This window comes from Triturus cristatus, chromosome 4_2 (assembly GCF_964204655.1).
Source record: "Triturus cristatus chromosome 4_2, aTriCri1.1, whole genome shotgun sequence".
Lineage (NCBI taxonomy): Eukaryota > Metazoa > Chordata > Amphibia > Caudata > Salamandridae > Triturus > Triturus cristatus.
In genome coordinates, this window is record NC_140586.1 from 143,733,589 (window position 1) to 143,753,769 (window position 20,181).

A 20,181-nucleotide genomic window follows, 5' to 3' on the forward strand; every position below is an offset into this window, starting at 1 on the left:
GGTTTATATGATGACGGACGCACTTCAAATGCAAAAGCATATTATGCTCAATAACTAAGTTATTCTACTACATAATCCTCACAAAAGTACAATATGCTCAATAACCAAGGTGTTTATATGATGGCGGACGCACTTCAGTCTGTCCGCCACCGTTGCGGTAGTGGGACTGGTGACCTACCCACTAACCACATTAGAATGCGACCGCCACAGCGGCAGTTGCATTGCCTATTTACTGTATTGGGGTGGGGATGCGGTTAGCAGACCCCACCGCAATACAAAAAAAAACGGCACTTGCATATCTCTGCACTACGTGGCAAGCACCATGCGGTGCCTGCCACATGGTGCAGGGTTATGTAGGGGGGGCACCATAGTGCCCTTGCAAAAGGCCCAGGTATTAAGGAGGGACAGCTATGTGCCCCCAAATATGTTTCCGCCAGCTGTTTCGTGGCCAGATGATCGCGCAAAACGCCCGGCGAAAAGGGATATCATTATCTTGAAGGTGGTGCCTGACAGGCACAGCCCCAATGCTGGGCAATGCAGCTGCTGCTATAGGCGGTCTGAAAATGTCCGCCTGCCGGAACTGTGGCAGGCGGTCTTTCCGACCTCCACGTTTCCGACCGCCATTGTAATCCGGCGGGTTGAAAACCGCAGTACGATGACAGAGGGCCCGCCACCGACAGGCTGTCAGTGGTGGGGCCTCCGTCATCGGAAGTACCCCCTAAGTTATTCTAACACATAATCCTCAAATTTCATAGGCATTTTGACAACTCTTTTAACCTGACATGAGTCAGTCTGATCTTTTGGAACATCAACACTTTCCTGAGAAAGATCCTCACACAGATCAGAAGAAAACTCCACCCCCTCAGGATCCCTCTGAGAACAACTCTTCTCTACATGTCCTTCTTTTACACTGAAGAATAAATCTTCCTCTTTCGAGACATCAAACATTTGCTCCTGTCCTGGTTTTAAAACCACAATGGAACTTTTATTCCACCAACTTTTCTCTCATAGTAAAACTGCACTTTCATTTGCTCTCTCTACGAGAACAGAACCAGATAGTTCAGATAGTCTCTTCCGATGCAAACCTGGTTTAACAATACGCACCCTTTCTCCCACACTGACATTCTTGTTTTTGACCCTATACATATCATGATACTCTGTGTTTACTGCATGTGCTTTTGTCAAGTTTCCTCTAGCCAACTCCACAACTTCTTCCATCTTTTTATGTTTTCTGGTATCTCAAAAAGAAGGAGTCAACAAAAGTGCAACTTTCCCTTCTCCTCATCAAAAAATAAAGAGTCACTCCTGTTGCAGAATGTGACGTGCTATGATACCACCACAATTTTTCCTTCAAAAAATCAAAAACATTCTTGTTACTGCTGCAAGCTACTGAAATGCCTTCCTTTATAAATCTATTTGCCTTTTCCATTTGACCATTTGCCCTAGGGCAATATAAAGGGCCTCTCTGAGTACTAACACCACACTTTGTAAGAAACGGTACCATTTTAGATTAAACAAATTGTACCCCATTGTCTGATATGAGCACTTTAGGAAAACCCTCAGGTCGAAAATTCCTTTCCAAAAATGTATTCACCTCATCAGTGGTGGGATTGACTACAAATGTGTGATATATTCATTTGGAAAAACAATTAATAATAACAATTAGAAATCTACTATGCTTTCCAAGAATGTCATAGGGGCCTGAAGATCAATAGAAACCTTTTCCCATGAACCCAGAGAACACTTCTGAGGATTGACTGGCTCACATGTTACCTTCAAATGTTTATCTGAACTCACACAAACTCTACATGCATCAATAAATCTTTCAACACACGCATCCATCCCTAGTCACCAATAATGCTGCCTACGAAGTTTCTTAATGCCAGTTACACCAGAATGTCCCATGTGAGCTAACTCAATGAGTTTCCTTCTAAGGCCAACTTGTGGAACAAACAAATCATGCCTTAAAATAATATCATTCTCCAAACTTAATTCACCTAGGCGAAACTTTGAATTGCAGGGTCAACACTTCTACTAGGTGGCCAACCATAAACAACACAATGTTTGACCTTTCACATCAGTTCATCTTCTTTAGAACATTCCAGCCACTTAGACTCTAAAATGGCTCCATCACATCTATTCAGCACATCCACCACAGCTACTACACATTCATGCTGATCCAGAATATTCTCTACCAAAACATCCTCAGGGGGCAACCTTGACAGACAATAAGCAACAATGTTCTAACCACCAGAAATATGCTGAATAACAAAATTAAACTCTTCCAATTTTGCAATAGTGGAGTGGTGTGGCTCACTGGTTAGAAGTGGCAGACCCGGAAGCAGAGGTCGGTCAGGGACCAGGGTTTGATTCCCGACGCGGCAGAGTCTTGGGCCAAGGTCAGCGGACTCGATAATTCTCGCCTCGGTGCCTACTCTAATCATGGATCACACTCAGCAACTCTGGGCAATAGCTTGCTTAATCTCCACTAACGGCCCCATCAGTGCCGGGGATGCTTGGTCTTCACCTTGGAGCTGCCCAGTAAGGGACCATCTCACAGGGAAAGCCAGGATGGGTTCCCCAGCAGTACACAGCGCCGGGACACTCTGCTTGAGTAGCTGAGCGCTCAATAAAACACCAGATAACATAACATAACATAACAAATAAGCCTAATAAGTTTTGAAGATGCTTTTCCTGACCTAACTCCATTCATCATATAATCCAATAGTTTGTGATCAGTGAACAATACAAACGGCTTTCTCCATAAAAAAAATTAAACTTCTCCAAAGCCCACACACCGGCTAAAGCCTCTCTCTCGATAGTACTATAATGCTGCTACGCACCCCTGACTGCTCTAGAAATAAAAGAAATGACTCTTTCCTTGCCATCAACCAACTGAATAAACACAGCCCCCAAACCTATGGAACTAGCATCCACCGTAAAATATGATTTCCCACTAGGATCAAAGGTGTTCAGAGCAGGAGCTTGTACAATCAACCCTTTCACTCGCTCAAAAGCCTCATCATGCTCCTCATTCCATTTAAAAGGAACCCCTTTTCTCAAAAGACTTCTCAACGGTTCAACCACTACCGTATATCCATGTACAAACCTGGAATGGCATTCCCCAAGTCCTACAATGGATCTCAAGGAGTCTTTGTTGTTTGATTGCATTACTAAGAGTTTCAACAAGTTCTTTTTTTGGAGAAATAACCTCACTAGAAATCGTATGACCTTAAGAGTCTATCTCTCTCACAAAAAAATTGCAATTGTCTTTAATTACAGTCTTGTCCCTGTGCACTAACATTCCTAGAACCTTGTCTAACAAATCATCATGTTCTTCAATAGTTTTGGCAAAATCTAGTATATTATCCTGGAACGCTTGTACTCCACTCACTCCCATAAACAACACATCAATAAGTTTCTGAAAAACATCAGCTGCCGTGGCTAAACCAAACGGCATCCTCAAAAAACTATACACCCCAAATGGAGTCACAAATGCAGTTAGATCTTTGGATGCACCATCCAATGTAACCTGATGATATGCAGACTTGAGGTCAATAACAGATAAATACTTGGCACCATTACCAGCTGCCAATAACTCTTGGATACATGACAGTGGGTGACTGTCAAACACAATGTTTTTATTTAACAACCTTATCAATACAGAGCTGCAAATCACTATATTTTTTTCAAGCAATAACAATAGCGAAACTCCGCTCAGAGCTATCAGTCATTTCCACAATTCTCTCAGCACACAACATATCCATATGATCCTTCAGTTTTTGCCAAACACTTAAAGGTACCATCCTAACCTTATGTTGAACTGGCATTGCAACCTTTGTAAGTTTAACTTGGTGAGTAAAACCTTTCACGTGACCTACTATATCCAAAAATACTGCCTCATGGTTTATTCCTCTTTTGGAATAAGCACCAGTAGTTCTTAACCTAGATTGCAATGGGTTGTTATTATAATGGAAGTAACGCAACTGTGGAAGTGATTTCCATAGGAATTGATGAACTGTGCCCTGTACATTAGATTATATTTTTATTTTAATTTATTTTTATGTGGTGCAAGTTTTTAATTATTATCTATTTATAAATGACAATCTATGAATCTAATCCTTTTGTGCAGACTGGAAAATGATTTATCTTTCTTTGTACACTTTGATGGTTCAGAATAACAACAGAATAAAGTTATTATTATTAATATTATTATTATTACTGCCTCATGTTTAGAAATGATCTGGTGAAAATTTGATACTTGAACATCAATACTACGCAAGGTCAACTCCCTCAAGACAATGGGTTTATCAGTCCTTGGACATAAAATCACCCCTAGTTTTCCCAAATCAAACCATCCACAATGTCCTTGCCATTGACTGCAACATACATTTTCGTAAAAATTGTATGCCCCTGAAACTCTAAACTATCCTAAAGAAGCCTAACATGGTGATATCAAAATATCTGAGCGTGTTTTAGGATGACATCAAGTTTATACAACTTCATTCCTTGCCACTTTTTGTTTAAAATGATCACAGATACAATGGTGACTGGTGAGCCTGAATCAGCCATTACTTCAAATTCAACTGCCCTTAATATGTACACTTTCCAAAGGTGCTCTAAAACCACCACTCAACATGTTTACATGAAACAAAAAACGAGGATCATAAAAGGTAGTATCAAATTTTCCAAACTATCATTGACCCCAGTAACAGTACTGACACTCACAGGCATACCTGACTTTCTAACTCTGCATATGCTTTGAAAGTATCCAAATGTATTGCACTTGTTACATCTCCTTTTAGTCGCAGGACAATCACTACTGTTACTGAGATGCATTTTTGACCCACATCTATAACAATAGAATTTACTCCTCTTATTCTCACCTTTCTCATCCCCTGGCTTAAACACAGTCTTATCTGCTTGTACAACGCACACAGGTGCACTAGCAGTACCTGCCGAAGTGACAGTTAATGCTTCTGACGATAGAAGAGATCTTTCAATCCCTTTGGCTATGTCCAGAACCTCATCAAGAGTGGGATTGTGACATGCTACTACTCTCTACTGAATCTTTTTCGATTCACAATTGAACACAAATTAATCCCTGATAGAGATGTCCACGGTAGCTCCAAATTCGCAATTCGCAGCTAGCACTCTCAGAGCTGTAACAAACTCTTCCACTGATTCTTCTCCAGGATGCTTTATTTTAAAAAATACATTTCTACCAATCATGACATTTGGTGCACCTAGAAACTTTCTCAAGTCTCGCTACTGCTTCCTTGAACATATTCCACCCATCACCTTGACCTTCTGCTGGCAATATTGGCTTCAAATTCTCAAAAATCTAAATGGCAGCATTGCCTAGCAACTAAATATTAGGACTAATTTTCTCTTCGGTTTAAAACTTACACCATCAATAGCAACAATGTAATTTTGAAATGTTTTAAACCCTTTCTTCCATGCCAAAACTGGCTTTCCAGGTACTGCTAAAAATAAAGATGGTTGATTGTACATTTGAGTATTTGCCATATTAAACAAACCACCAAGTTCCCTCCCAAAAATATGTTTAAATTATAAGAATATTTGCCAAAAGTACTGATATACTATTATATCAAAGTGAGAATGTATCTTGTTTTGACATTATCCCAATGTGTGCGTGTCACAGAAATTACTTCTTGACACACTGTATGCACAGAAGAAGAGAGTTACACCAAGCAAACAGAAAAGGTGTCCGAACCGTTGACTTGCTGAGAAAAGGTGTGCGAATCACCGACTCACCGACTTGCACTTGCTGAAGTAATCAGCTGATCCTGTTGTTATGGCCAAGATGACAACAACGCTGATACCGCTAAACTTCAACTAAGATGGCAACCTCCTATGTAATTGGCTTGCAGCAGTAACACACTAAAGTAATAATGCGCTCTAGACTCCAGCCAATATAGATACCACGTAAAACGTGATGACGGCACAAGCGTAGTACCGGAACAAAGATTCCTAGCCATGCATGCAGCTCACAGTCAGACAAGAAGACGAATGAGGTGTCTACTTGCTGTCACACTCCACACCGTCAACCACATGTGCCTCCTGTGACTGTTGACCGACTTCAAAAGATCTTGAAAGTTGTCAACAAATCACACTCCAAACGGCACCACAACCACAAATCCATGGTAAATAAAGTAACTTTAACTGATGCGATTCAGGGGTGAATGCCCAAAGTATACTCAACAGCTCCACAAAATGACTCCTGCAATGTACACTGTCTATTACTCTAGAGTAGTAGTTACTCACAGTGGGCAGACACTGAGACAAACACTCGTTGCCATTGAAAAGACGAGAGGGAGCCAGCTAGATCTAAATAAATATGGGTTTATTTAACAGTGTTGTTACAATGGCCCACGGACGAGAAACACACAGCACGTCCTTAGTCTACCACCAGCTCCGCTCAATCTGATCTCCCAACATTCCACATTCCCTTAACAAAACCACACCATGATTTGACAAGCTATACCATAAGATGCCATAGACAAAGTTCTAAATTAATTAACATATAACGGGAGGGTGTTAAGCTATCTGTAACTTATGTGGCAAGAAATGACACTATGATGTGCAGTAGGTCTGAACGTAATATAAAGAAGGTGCAAGAGGTAAACTGTGATACAGATGACACGGGTGTGGATGTGGTATTATAAATGATTGGTTAGAGTATGAATGGTACAATTGAGGAAGTGCAAATTGAAAATACTTACATAAATGTTGTTTGATTCAGGTGTAAAGATTACCTTAATTCCCAGGGATGTTATTAAGGAAGAGTTAAATAAGTTAAATTGTACAGGCCTGCTACAGACATCAAGTGTTTAATGGAAATCCCATCAAATTACTATGACAGTTTGTAGGTTGAATTCAATTTAAAGGAACATATGCACCTTGGTAAATGTAGGTTCCAATAAAGGGTGACTCATTAATTAGCTGGTTTCATGAGAGAGCTTTAATGGTTTATTTAGATCTTAAAACAGTACCAACAGTCCGACTAAGAGAACAGTCAGGAATTAATCATGCTGGGATAGAAAGGTCTGACTATGAGAAAGAGTTCAAAGAAGCATTTAAGTAAGATTTGGGATATCCTAAAGATTATATTCATGTAACCAAGCTAAAGGAAGAACCACAACTAAATGCAGGGAAAGTCAGGAATGTACCCAGTAAAGTGAAAGAATCTATGGCCAAAGAGCTTAAAAAGCTGAAGAGGAAGTGGAGGTGACAGAGTGATTGTCACCTGTTGCATTAGCACGCATGGCCAACAGGGAGGCTAGGTTGTGCATGGATTTCTGCGATATGAAACAAATGTTGTGTGGTGGATAATTATCCTTTACTGAGTATAACTGAAATGCTGTCCATGATCAATCGGGCCAAACATTTTTCATCATTAGACCTGACTTAAGTTTATCATTAGGTGAAGCTGCACCACAATCACAAGAATTAATGTCCTTCAATAAGCTGTTTGGTGCAGCAGGTTCAATTTAATGGCTACAGATATCTGAGGCATAAGATCATGTTGGTAGTTATTGGACCTAGGAAGAAGTTAATCAGAGCTATACGTGACCTGCCCAGCCCAACCAGCAAGGATGAAGTGGTCATCTTTTGGGGTCCAGGTGAATATTACAGCAAATTCATTCCCAATTTCACAGAGAAATGTTAGGGTATAAGGTGATTGCTGATGGTAGGAAACGAAGCTTATTTGGACCTATGATTGTGAGGATGAATTCAAAGCCTTAAAACTTAATGCAGAGAAGGCTCCAAATTTGCAGAGGCTTGAACAAGTTGACAAGTGAACTAGTAGCTGTAGCAGACTATAAACATTTGACTGAGTTATCTTTGAAATTTGGATCTGTGGTAGCATAATGGCTAAAAGCAAGAACATGCACAAAATAATCAAGATGTCAAAAGGTCACATTTCAATTGGTCAAAAGATACTTTTTGAGCTCTAGCAGGGTGAAAAAGTGGAGTACCTTTGTGAAATCCTAACTATGATACAGCATTCTGAACCATTGTCGAGTACAGTCATAAGCAACAATCAGTGTGTAATTATATAGACAGGTACAGCTTAAGAATTTTGGGGACCTTTGGCCAAACGTATTTTGAAGGCCCCAGCTCGGGACAGCTTTGAATTTATTTTCCAATTTCAGTTCTTTCCTGTCGTTTTTTGGCCAGGTCACTGGCAGTGCACATGCACGCTCATCCACATTCTAAATGTGTTTACATCTAATATTCAGGAATAGTGATGCGTGTTTTCAATATTGTAACACAGCAGCAGCTCACTAATATTACTGCAAATAATCTCTTTGACACCGTCTTATTTCTCATATGTGAGGTCCTGTTTTAATCTAAAAAAGTTTTTGGGGGATGTTTCATTAACCATAAACACAACATTACTCTGCAAAATGTATGTAATAGAATCTCACACTTCACCCACATTAAAAATAAATTAGAGGCAAACATTATTTAAAATAATCTCTTTAAGAATTATTCAAGATCATCTTGGCAAGACTCTGTAAAACAGAGTTGGATCTATTAGGGGCCCCTTGAAAGGCTGGAGCCCTGGGCCAGAGCTCACTTTGCCCAGTCCTTAAAATGTCTCTGTATACAGACCTAGAGGTTGGTACCCCCAAGACTATGCACGTGAGGTCATATATTTGAACAAAATAGAAGTAATAACAGTGTGACCTAAAGGTGCATGAGCTAGCCAGAATAATATATCTTGTCCCCATTGATGTCGATGTAAACTTTCTACTTACTTCTGTAACCCACTATAACAAGACAGATGTCAGCTTGGGATAGAAAGCACATAAGACCATGCCAGGTGTAGGTCTTCTTACTGAGAAGGCAGCCCTTGTTTCATTTGTTGACCATTTTCTAATTTAAGGCATGAGCTAATATCCAAACATAGAGCATCCTGACAATAAACGCATCTTCTTTATATGGTCCCCTCATGTTAAGCAGGGATTTTGGATCATATTCCTTGCCCATTTCGCCTTACTAAATGTACTTTGAAGACTTTTTTGTGGTTAGACTGGGGACCACCTCGAAGGTAAAACAGAGACAGCCTTCATCTGTGCTAATCACTGATTTTCTGTTCCCTTCTTTCTCCATCCCAGACACATAATGAAGGCTAAGCGACAGGGACTGACTGCCTAGGGATTCAGAAAGCTAGATGACCAGGTCAAAGCATGGGGCCTTCTCACTCATGAGAAACACACCCATCTAATGAAATATTACAATCAACTTTGTAAATGATGTTTATCAACTTATTGACAAAGAGTGTGATTGCATGATAACAGGTAGGAGATTGAAGTCTGCTAGTAGATCAAGTCTTTTTTTAATTCTATAGGTGTGATTCGTTTAGATGAATGAGTAGGATAGGCGCTGCCAGAGATGCCAAGCCCATGATTGCATTCAATTAACCGTGTTTGCTCTGATGCAACCAAGCCCAGAAATTCAAACAGATAAAAGGGCCGCGTCTGTGGCTTATCAACAGAGGGGTTCAGTCTCCTTCAGTCTTTCCTCTGTTCCTGCACTCGCTTAAGGTTTCTTTCCACTCTACATCCCTTACAAATCGGCCATCATGAGCATGAGGCAGACCTCTCGTGGAGTTGGGAAAAACTATAGCGCCGCTTCTGTTGGAGGTGGTGGTGCAGGTGGTGCAGGGAAAATGAGCTACTCCTCTGCTTCTCACTCTGGAGCTGCTAGCGTCGGCAGCAGAAGCCTCTACAGCCTCGGTGGGAAAAAAAGGATCTCCATCCCCACAGGCAGCCATGCTATTCGTGGCAATCTGCTCGGTTTTGGTGCTGGTGCTGCCAAAGGGGGGGATCTTGGATTCCCAACGTGCCCTCCTGGTGGGATCCAGCAGGTCACTGTCAACCAAAGCCTCCTGGAACCACTCAACCTGGAGATTGACCCCTCCATCTCAAAGGTGCGCACAGAGGAGCGCGAGCAGATCAAGTCCCTGAACAACAAATTTGCCTCCTTCATTGACAAGGTAAGCTCCCAACTTTAATACCCTATCTTTGAAATGTTGAGCCCTTTGTAGACATACTGATGGGAGAGTGCTGTATTCCTCTCACTTCATCGCTGAAAATAATCTTAGAGCCCTGGACACATTATTTACAGCACTAAATGCAAGGTGCTGTTGGTTCATGCACCTTTTCAGTTCTGTAACTCGTATCGATCACATTAGTAAATCGCATTTTTCTTCTTCTTAAGGTTCGATTCTTAGAACAACAGAACCAGGTGCTCGAGACCAAATGGCGCTATTTGCAGCAGCAAGAAAAAAGTGGTAGCAAGAGGGACATCATTGAACCCATGTTTGAGGCTTACATCAACGGCCTCAGAAGAAATGCAGATAATTTGGTCAATAGCAAAGTCCGTTTGGATAGCGACTTGAAGCAGATGCAGGATATGGTGGAAGATTACAAGAAAAAGTACGTAAAGCAGCATTTGCCAAGTGAGACCCTACCTAGTGTCACCGATTAAACGTAAATGAGACCTATATAAACATTATTTCTATTTGTTGTATGTTTACAAACCAAGGAACTTAAAACAATCTCCAAATAGAAGTTAAAATGTGTGTGAGCAAGTCAGTTGGCGCATGTGGTACAATACTGTGAGGCGGTGAGGCGCTTCTTGACTGAGACAGGGATAGACGGACAATAGAAAATGTATGTCTTCACTGTGGCACAGGTTGGTCACCCTAGATGGTATGTCAACATATTTACTGTAGCATTTAATTACTGATCAATATATATTATATTTCTAATACAAATTGCAAACCTTAATTGGCCATTTCTCATGAATAGCCCTTATTTATACAGCTCTCTCATTGTTATGTCTTGTTTGAGAACACTGCTGTCTCCAATACTTCTTGCTACCAATTCTTTAAACAATACATAAAGTGAGCATGAAGCGAGCTTTAGATGCATCTAGATGACTGTAACTCCTTCACCTCATGCTATTGGCTATTTGGTGTTACATTTTGCCTTCCAGGAAGTGCTTTCAATGACATTCACGACGGTCTGTTTCATACCTGAAAAGTAAACCTAGTCATCACACTGTTTGTAACATTTAGTTACTTTTGAGTCTACCAGAAATTCTCTACATATACTGTTGGTTTTACGGTCAGACAATCATTGTATGCTGTGTAGATTTTACAGTCTGATAATCCCGATCTAATCTTTATAAATAGTCCAGATTGTTTAAATCGTATCTCCTGAGCCCATCTTCAAAGCCACCTTTGCCACAACGCTGTATTATAGGAGCGTGCTCACGGATTTAGGGGTTGGGCTTGTTTTGGGAGTAAGAAACAGTATCTGGAGACTAAAACGACTTTCAGTATATAGAACCTAAGGTCTAATTAGAGCCCTTGCGAAGGCAGAGCAACAAATGTATTACTTGCCTGCTTCCTAAACTCAAACATTGGACTTTTATATAAAATAAATCTACCTTGTGTAAGTGAAGGAGCTTCAGCGTGTTCTGCAAGAGTGCCCGAGGCAAGCATGGTACAGAGTTAGTGCCACAGATCATGCAGGCGTGGAAGTAGGCATGCTTCGCTTTCTGACCATCTTCAAGTCTTAGCTACCGTTTTCACCACTGACCTCCCTCTTCCTCATCCCGACAGGTACGAAACTGAAATCAACAAGCGAACAACGGCAGAGAACAATTTTGTGGTGCTCAAGAAGGTAAGCAATACATGCACAAGTGATGGGGGATGCTTCTTACGAAGCACACGAAGAGAAGCATGCAGAGCACAAGCCTGACAAAATAATAATAAACCTGGAGGAACATGAAATAGAGTCCAAGAGAAGAGACCATTTACAATAACCTTTCATATTCCCTTCGCAGGATGTGGACGCGGCCTACATGAAGAAGGTGGATCTGGAGGCCAAGGTGGACTCCTTGAGTTCAGAGATCCAATTCCTCGAGTCCGTCTATGAGGCGGTAAGCTCTCTTATGTTGCATTACAACCTTCAGATTTGCTGTTAACCTCCCACAACCAAGATACTAGATTGCCAAGACTCCTGACTGCGATTGGATTGACAGAAGTTGCAACTCTCACATTTGAGTATTGAGTTAAGATTGACAGGGTTTCTAAATGCACAATATCACTACCGACTGAGCTACGACCAGTTGAAGTTCTAGGTTTCATCATATTGCTATATTTCTTTTATTTTGGGTGGGTTCCAGGTTGCAGCATCTTTCTTTTTCCACACTCTTGGCATAAGTCCTAGGCTCTGTATCCCTACTCTGAACTCACTTTGGCAGGAGGGCAAGCTCCAGCAATTCTAGCCAAGCCTCACTAATAAGTCTCTTTTTGGTTCCCATTTTCCTCTACTAAGGTTGCCTAGATAGCTACCCTACATCAGATATACATTTCTGGAATCCACATTTCTGTGCCGAATTTTCACTGAGCAGAGTTCAGTCAGGGCCGCAAATGACTGGAGTTGGCTTCCAGTACAATGTGTCCTCTTTCAGTGTTTCTGCGCTGAGTTTCGATTGGCTGAAGCTTTGACTCCCATAAACCTGTGCTGTATAAACCTGTACCGAGCTTCCTGTGACAAGAGCCCATCTCCTGCATTCCAGTACTTCTGTACTGCTGTTCTGTCGGCAGGTGTTCTAGTTTCAGCCCAGCTGTACTGCGCTTCAGACAATAGTCCTGGATCCAGTATTCACCTGCTGAGGGTTTGTTGACATAAGTCCTGCTCCCATAGGAATGTACTCAATTTCCAGTGACAAGAATCCAGTCACCTTTGTACTTATTTGTTTATTTATTTGAGAGTTATCTATAGCGCTCAGTCACTCTGGACTATGTGGGCGCTGCACGCATAGAACAACGATTCAATGTAGCAGTAGAAGTAACAATAACAACATATAAAACAAGGAACATGACACTAAAAAGTATCAGGGAGTGGGACGTAATACTGAAGAGATCTAGCAGGCTTCATCTGGAGAGGAGAGGAACCACAAATATACATCACATTGAGCTTGCAGTGGAGTCTTACCTCCTGTATTTCTGTACTGAGCTTCTGTACCAGGAATCATGTCTACAGCATTTGTGTACTGAGCTTACACATTTTGCATCCAGTATTGCTGTATCGCTCTTCCCGTCATAGGATTGCTCTTTGCAGTACTCCTTTAGAGTGTTTCCATTGCACACCCTGACTCCAGTATACCTGTATCAAACTTCTATGTGCAGATATCTTGGATCCAGTGCTTCTGTACTTCCTCAGTCCTGAGCTCTTGTTCCCAGGAGTCTTGGCCCCAAAAATCCTATAATGAGTTTCGGGCTCCAGTGTTCCTGCACTGAGGTTCCCTCGAATCAAATCCTGGTCACCATATCCCTGCACTGAGCTTGCTGTGACAAGAATGCATTCACCTGTACTCCTGGATAGATTTCCCTTTCACAGGAATCCTGTCTCCAGTACTTCTGTACTGAGCATGCAATGGCAGGAAACCATGCATTTCTATACTGATCTTCAACTCACAGGGCCTTTTGCGCCGTGTTTCTTGACCATGTTTCTGTCGATAGTTCTAGACCCAGCACTTTTGTACTATACAGTACTTCTGTACTCAATTGCTGTACGCAGAGTACATTCCCCAATTGTCAGTATCGTTCTGGAGACTGTCACTGAAATTGGTTTTTGATACCACTACCATTTGAACCAAGTTGGTGGCTTCAGGCATTGTGAACACATCCCTACGCTGTATATCAGCTTGAACCATTATTTATTTAGATAGGAATGAACTCAGATGTTTTGCAGTATGGCTGAGGTTGTCTATGTTGCTCAATGGGAAGGAATAATGTTAGATGGGATTACACATAGATGGGTGCAGTGGTACTAGAAATCCTAGCATAGACGGTGAAGCATACACGCTAATAAACATTGAGTTGGAATGACATCTTCATTTGATTTGCAGCAAATGGCCGAATTGCAATCACATATGTCAGACACGTCTGTCATCCTCTCAATGGATAACAACCGGCAGCTGGACTTGAATGGCCTCCTGGCAGAAGTCAAAACTCAATACGAAGAGATTGCGAACAGGAGCAAACAAGAAGCTGAGCGTGAATTTGCCAACAAGGTATGAGACCTGGAATTAACAAAGTACGCTTACTCGACACTGTGGACCAATGATCGACTATTTAGGACACTCCCTAAATGAGAACAAATGTCACTTCATTAATTGTCATTGTCTTTCAAGGCAGAAGAGACATTCAGTTGACACAGGATAAAGGTAGAGGGTAGAGAGAAATTATATATTGGGAGTATGTGCCACAAAACCTAGGTTATGTATGTTTACACTACCTAAAACATCTGAGCCGTGGGATGGATCATAGCATGCATGTCAATTGAAAAAGAGTGAGGAGACCTTACAAGCTGACGTAGTACAACTTTTCTCTTTTTAATTTTTAGCTTGTATTTTCCTGTGGTGTTTTCGAATCTGCTCTTGGGGAGATCTAGAGATCTTGAGTTCCTTTCAAAAATTTGAAGTAGGTGAGGTTTTCCTTTGGCTCATTCCAATTTCATCTTGTTTATGACCCTCTAGTTCCAGAATCTCAAGGAGGTGGCTGGACAACATGGCGATAGTCTGAAACACACCAAGAATGAGATCTCAGACCTGACCCGGCAAATACAGAGGCTGAAGGTTGAAATTGACAGTGTGAAAAAACAGGTATGACATGGAATTTTAAAAACACTGGCCTACCTGTGTGCACAACAAAACCACTAATGCACATATTTACAGGTTGGGCATCTGCAGACCTACTTTCTGAAGAGAAATGCTCATTAAGATAATATAAAAGAGCGACAAATCTCTACTTACCTTTGAAACACACCACAAGATCTCTCTTTTTGCTGACATGAAGCATTTTAATTTTTTCTTTTTTCTGTAGTCTACCCCTTCAGATGCGCATCTTTCACTTCTCACGTGATAAGCGCATGGTTAATTACTTTCTCTGCTCTGTTGCACTGGTTCTTACAATCTCAGCTGCTCCGCGACAATTCTTTTTTCACTAAAACATGCATTGCATTGGGCATCACAGTAAGTCAATGATTTTTTTCTCAAACCGTCAGTTTCCTAGGCATGTTAGATACAATGAAAAGTGCAAAATTGCCCATAAGTTAAATACATGATCAATGATGTTTCTAAATACTTGAACAAGATGTTCCTATTGCTTAGCTTGAAAACAGATATCTCTCAGGACATTAAGCACATCTCACCATGGCTATGTTTTCCGTTTCCCAGATTGCAAGTCTGCAAAGTGCTATCGCAGAGGCAGAGGATCGTGGAGAGCTTGCCCTGAAAGATGCCAGGCAAAAGCTGGCTGAACTTGAGGCCGCTCTACAGAAGGCCAAGGAGGAGATGGCTCGCCAACTGAAGGAGTACCAGGAGCTGATGAATCTCAAGATGGGCTTGGATGTAGAAATTGCCACCTACAGGTCCCTGTTGGAGTGCGAAGAGAGCAGGTGAGTGCACAGCTTGGAGTCACACGGGTACGCAAAGAAACAATCTAGTCCAATCCATGTAAGCACCCACTGCACATTAATGTGGAATTCAGTGTGTGAACCAGGTTTGTGAAACCCTCCCACTGTTGTCCTTTTTAGTAGGATTTTCAAAATAACAGAGTTGATGATTCTTTGCATACAGACTAGCCGGCAGCAGGGAATGTGATCAGGCAGCGGACTGTGCAGTACAGTGCGCCCTCGCTTCTGATAAATTTCAGCCCCATATACAATGAACAAAGATTAGGTCTACAGCCAGACCATTCTATTCTGCACTCGAATTGAGGGCCCTTCCAGCATCTGCCCAGTGAATGCAGTAATAAGGGAAGGAGCAGCTACACAGAGGCACAATTGTAATGATGCAGTCCTTATAGTGGCGGTCTTCGAGAAGGTGTCACAGTCACAGAATAATATAAATCCAGAGAATCTTTGGCAGTCTAATCCAAAAGTAGTGAAGCCTATAGGCCACACCCTCCAATGAATAAGCTTTACACTGTGTCTGAAGGATGAGATTTGGTCTATGAGGCAATCAGTACCCTTAGTAGCACTACAGCCATTGTAAATTTGTAAACAAATCTTTAGATGAAAGGAAAAAGGGATGCGGACAGACAGTACATTGTCACAGTGATTTCATTCCGATGCAAGATTATGTATAGTATTTGTCCCAAAAGTAAATTTCAGCCAGTATTTGGTAATTTAGAATTAGAGTGAATAGTAGTATTCATTTCCGAGTGAAAGGAGAAGGAGAAAGCATTATGGTGCACATTTGTGCTAAACAGAAAGGAATGGCAACTTTTTGTATAGGTACCTGAAGATATGAAACCATGGCCTTAATTTCTGTGCATTGGTGTGTGTATGCCTGACGTAATACAGCAATAGTCGAACACTATTTCTGCTTGCTGTTCCTGAGTGATCTTCTTATAAGTGAGAACAATTAGAGCTGCAGTGCCCTTAAACTAACACTATTTTCTTTATTTTTCAGAATGTCTGGCGAGATTCAAAATTCTGTTAGCATCTGTAAGTGCATTTCACTATTGTTTGCACCTGTACCTATATTCATATCCTTAAACTTGTGTCATGTTTGTTATGGTTGCAAATGCTAGAGCTCACCAGCTGATGAAAGAAGCTTGGATGGGGAATTGTATCCGCCTGCCCTTCAGCAGCTTTGTTTGACCATGGCTCTGCTTTCAGTGCAATGGTTTCCCATATAGCAAATCTTTCTATGTATAGAAATTGTGTTCACTTATTGTTTGAGCAAGGCATTGATGTGTTCTCTAGAACAGATACCAGGGATCTCGAATATAGGATCAGACTCTGCACCGAGTTATCCTATTTGTTAATTCCCCGTTTTTAACCTGAAGCCAATGTCTAGGAAGGAGCCTTTATCCCTAAAGTTGTGACAGTCGATTGTGCAAGTGCCAGAGGAGCGTAGGCATTTAGCGGCATATTATCAAGGATGGCGTTAAAATTATCGCCGCTTTAGCGATAGGAAACTGCCGCTAAAGCGGCGATAATGGGCTTGATAATATGCCCTTCAGAATTCCAATAGAAGTCCATGTTCTGGTGTCAACATGGGCTTCTATTGGAATTCTCTGCGGCATATTATCAAGCCCATTATTGCCGCTTTAGCGGCAGTTTCCCGCTGCTAAAGCGGCGATAATTTTAACGCCGTCCTTGATAATATGCCCCCAAATTTGTAGATATGAAATAAAGCCAGTGCTCTCAAGATGTTGTTCTCTTTTAATAGAGGAGTTCATTTCAGACGGTTAACTGTGACCTGTTTTTCACTACAGCAGTAGTCAGCAGTGTTCACAATCCCACTCCAGGAGGTACCAGTGGACAAAGCTATGGACAAGGAGCCGGTGGACAAAGCTATGGACAAGGAGCCGGTAGACAAAGCCATGGACAAGGAGCCGGTGGATACAGCAAGCAGAGTCATAGCTCATTGGCCGTGGCCTCAACAACCTCGACCTCCAAGAAGAAGTTTTATTAAGTCAGAAGGTTGCCAGACCCCACGTGAAAGAAGAGCTTTCCTGCCGTCTGACTGCAGCACTGACCCCCTGGAGTCCATCCAGCCCACCTCTCTTCCATATCTCCCTCATCAAAAAAGACTTTACCTGCAGACCTCAAGCTGCCAGTATCTGTGTTATCCCACGGTCAGACAAAGAATTTACACAAGCTAGTCCACCAAGCAGATATACATTCCTACTGACTTAACACCTCACCTGGGGGTCAGAAGTGGAGATAATCTTTATGTTGAGAAACTGCCAAGTGGTATTTAAGGGAAGGAGAGGGGGTGATTGCAGTGTGCTAACCCTTCCATCCCTGAGCTGTTATTCTTACATTTCCCTTTTCGGTGGAGCCATGATGCCTTTAGGCTCTATGCCACAGAATTAGTTATTGCTGCACTTCTGTCTTTCCTTGAGCGTCTTCGCACTCTTTACAGCAGGGAATCTTGTGCTCACCTGTTGCTCTACCTGCTGTATGTCAAGATCATAGTGGTGAAAGGACCCATTTAAGAGCCACTTAGGAAGAATTTTTTAGGATTGTCCATTGACAAAGAAACCAAAGGCCAAAATATATAATTGATTTGCCTTCCGTGGGGTGTAAAGTGCCAAAGACGAAAGAAAGATCTGGTCCTCTCTTCTTGAGTGATAGACCTTAAAATTCTGTTAAACTTTGTTATTTTCTTTCTAATAATATGAATTTATAGGATAGGCACTTCATCCCCACAATCTACATTTAGACAACGGTTCATGATTTCTACATGTAACACTTGTGTAACTTCAATTTCTGAGTGTACCAGACCGGTAGGCTCCCTGGTGTCCTATGTACATAGAAACTTCCTGGTATTGCTGGTTGTCGGTGCTCAGGGCTGGGATCTCCCAACTCTCTTGTGTCTCTTATTAAACTGCTTGTCAAATTCAACCTGTGTTTTTAGTCTTTGTGTTTCAACTCTTGGTTTCGCTAATAGAGCAAAAGCAACAATTGGAAAGTAGCAGAATCTGTGATGCACTGATAAAGTAAACTTATAAGAAATGTAACTTAGTCCTTCTCGTAGGGGGCCTGTCAAAACATCACCACCAGCAGTATAATACATTGACTTGTTGACAATGAGTATAGGAAAGGTGGAATACAAGCACTTCAAATAGATCAATGAATATCCAGAATAAGGCACCCCTCAAAAGTCCACACTTTTACCAGCTTGTTCGATAACTACTAAGAAAAGAGTTTACCTGACGGAGCCGAAGGTGTTGGAGATACGGCCACACTTTCCACCAGCCTCCTCCTGAGCGAAAGGGCTGTAATTAAGGTCTGTTACTGAGCCGTTCATCTATAACACCTACCTATGGAGGCATGGTATGCTTTTGCTAAAGTTCACAACACTGTGGCATAATACGGTTCTGAAGGAATAGGACAAAGCTATTTCACAACTGTTCCCACTGAAGCGCTCCTTAACATATGCACCAATCTTGATAAGTTTTCTTTTGTCACCCATTATTCTCTATTCAATTCTCAGTTTGAGCCATTTAAATCTTATCATGGCTGCAGCAAAAGTGGCATACTCACACTGTGTGAAGTGCAAACAACCAGTGATAACACATTGTAGTACATAAGAGTCTAAGACAATCTCACACAGAATGCACACAGCCTTCAACAGACTCTAGTTGACACAAAAAAGCATCACATAGCTTTCAAGAAACTACAGTGTTTTGGGCAGGAATGGCGAATCACCACACCCAACCCTTATCTGAATGTCTCAAGTTTAGGAATCATTTTTCTGTAAAAATGTCTAGGAAACTTCTCTCCCAGTGCTGACAGTCTGCACTTTGGACACGACGGGGGGTAAGGGAGGGTAGAATCTGTTTCTGTGTATACAGTAGGGGTGTGGTATAAGGCAGTGTGCAAACATTTCCACACGTACAGCCAATGCCAGCTCTAGGGCGGTGCGATCGGTGCCACTGCGCCGGGTGCTGACTTGGGGTGGGGGCTCCATTTTATTGTTTTTAAAGCACCAGATGCTACGTTTCTTGTCCCAGCAATGTTAAAGAATCAATAAAAATGTCACAATAACTCCAGTGATTAATTTTCTTTGTGGAGAGAGACCGGAGCCTTGTCTGGTAGAGGACGTTTTGACTCATCATAGAGCAGAAGGCTAATTTGCCTGATGCAAAGAACTGGTCCCATGGAGATCACAAAGTGCAGATACTATGAATAGGTCAATGGGTTATTGCTTTTGTCGGAGAGATCCTTTTGTAACTTGCGGATTTAAAGTTAAAATCCTAATATAGAGCAGTGTCTCAATTATTTACCGGTAAAAGCATTACTTTGAGTCCTACTCCCTCACTTCCATTACTTACGCTATGAGGCACCCCTGCCTCACCAGACACCCATATCACATGATTTATCACACGGGGACTATAAGTAGCCCCCACCCCCCTCAAACCTCCTGTAATACCACATAGACCGAAACCATACCAAAAGGTTGGCCTGAACAACCAGGGAGGGAGGGATGTAAGTAATGGAAGCGAGGGAGTAGGACTCAGAGTAATGCAATTACCGGTAAGTAATTGAGACATTACCTCCTCGTCCCTTCCTCGTTTCCATTCCTTACGCATTGAGATGTACAAAG

General features: G+C 41.7%; 1 protein-coding gene across 1 annotated transcript; it reads left to right on the top strand.

Moving 5' to 3' along the window:
- Positions 1 to 9,527: 9,527 nt before the first annotated feature.
- On the top strand, positions 9,528 to 18,476 carry LOC146833182 (keratin, type II cytoskeletal 5-like). The gene is made up of 9 exons (XM_085600838.1): positions 9,528 to 10,030; positions 10,255 to 10,472; positions 11,666 to 11,726; positions 11,890 to 11,985; positions 13,963 to 14,127; positions 14,593 to 14,718; positions 15,292 to 15,512; positions 16,531 to 16,565; positions 17,342 to 18,476. Exons 1-9 carry the CDS (start codon positions 9,617 to 9,619, stop codon positions 17,539 to 17,541), a joined length of 1,536 nt encoding a protein of 511 aa, XP_085456964.1. The 5' UTR covers positions 9,528 to 9,616; the 3' UTR covers positions 17,542 to 18,476.
- Positions 18,477 to 20,181: the final 1,705 nt, after the last annotated feature.

Bases quoted from the DNA above. Each gene is read 5' to 3' on its own strand.
- LOC146833182 (XM_085600838.1), top strand. From the start codon at position 9,617: ATGAGCATGAGGCAGACCTCTCGTGGAGTTGGGAAAAACTATAGCGCC. The intron at 11,727-11,889 runs GTAAGCAATACA...TTCCCTTCGCAG, and splicing joins ATTTTGTGGTGCTCAAGAAG to GATGTGGACGCGGCCTACAT. The intron at 14,719-15,291 runs GTATGACATGGA...TCCGTTTCCCAG, and splicing joins TTGACAGTGTGAAAAAACAG to ATTGCAAGTCTGCAAAGTGC.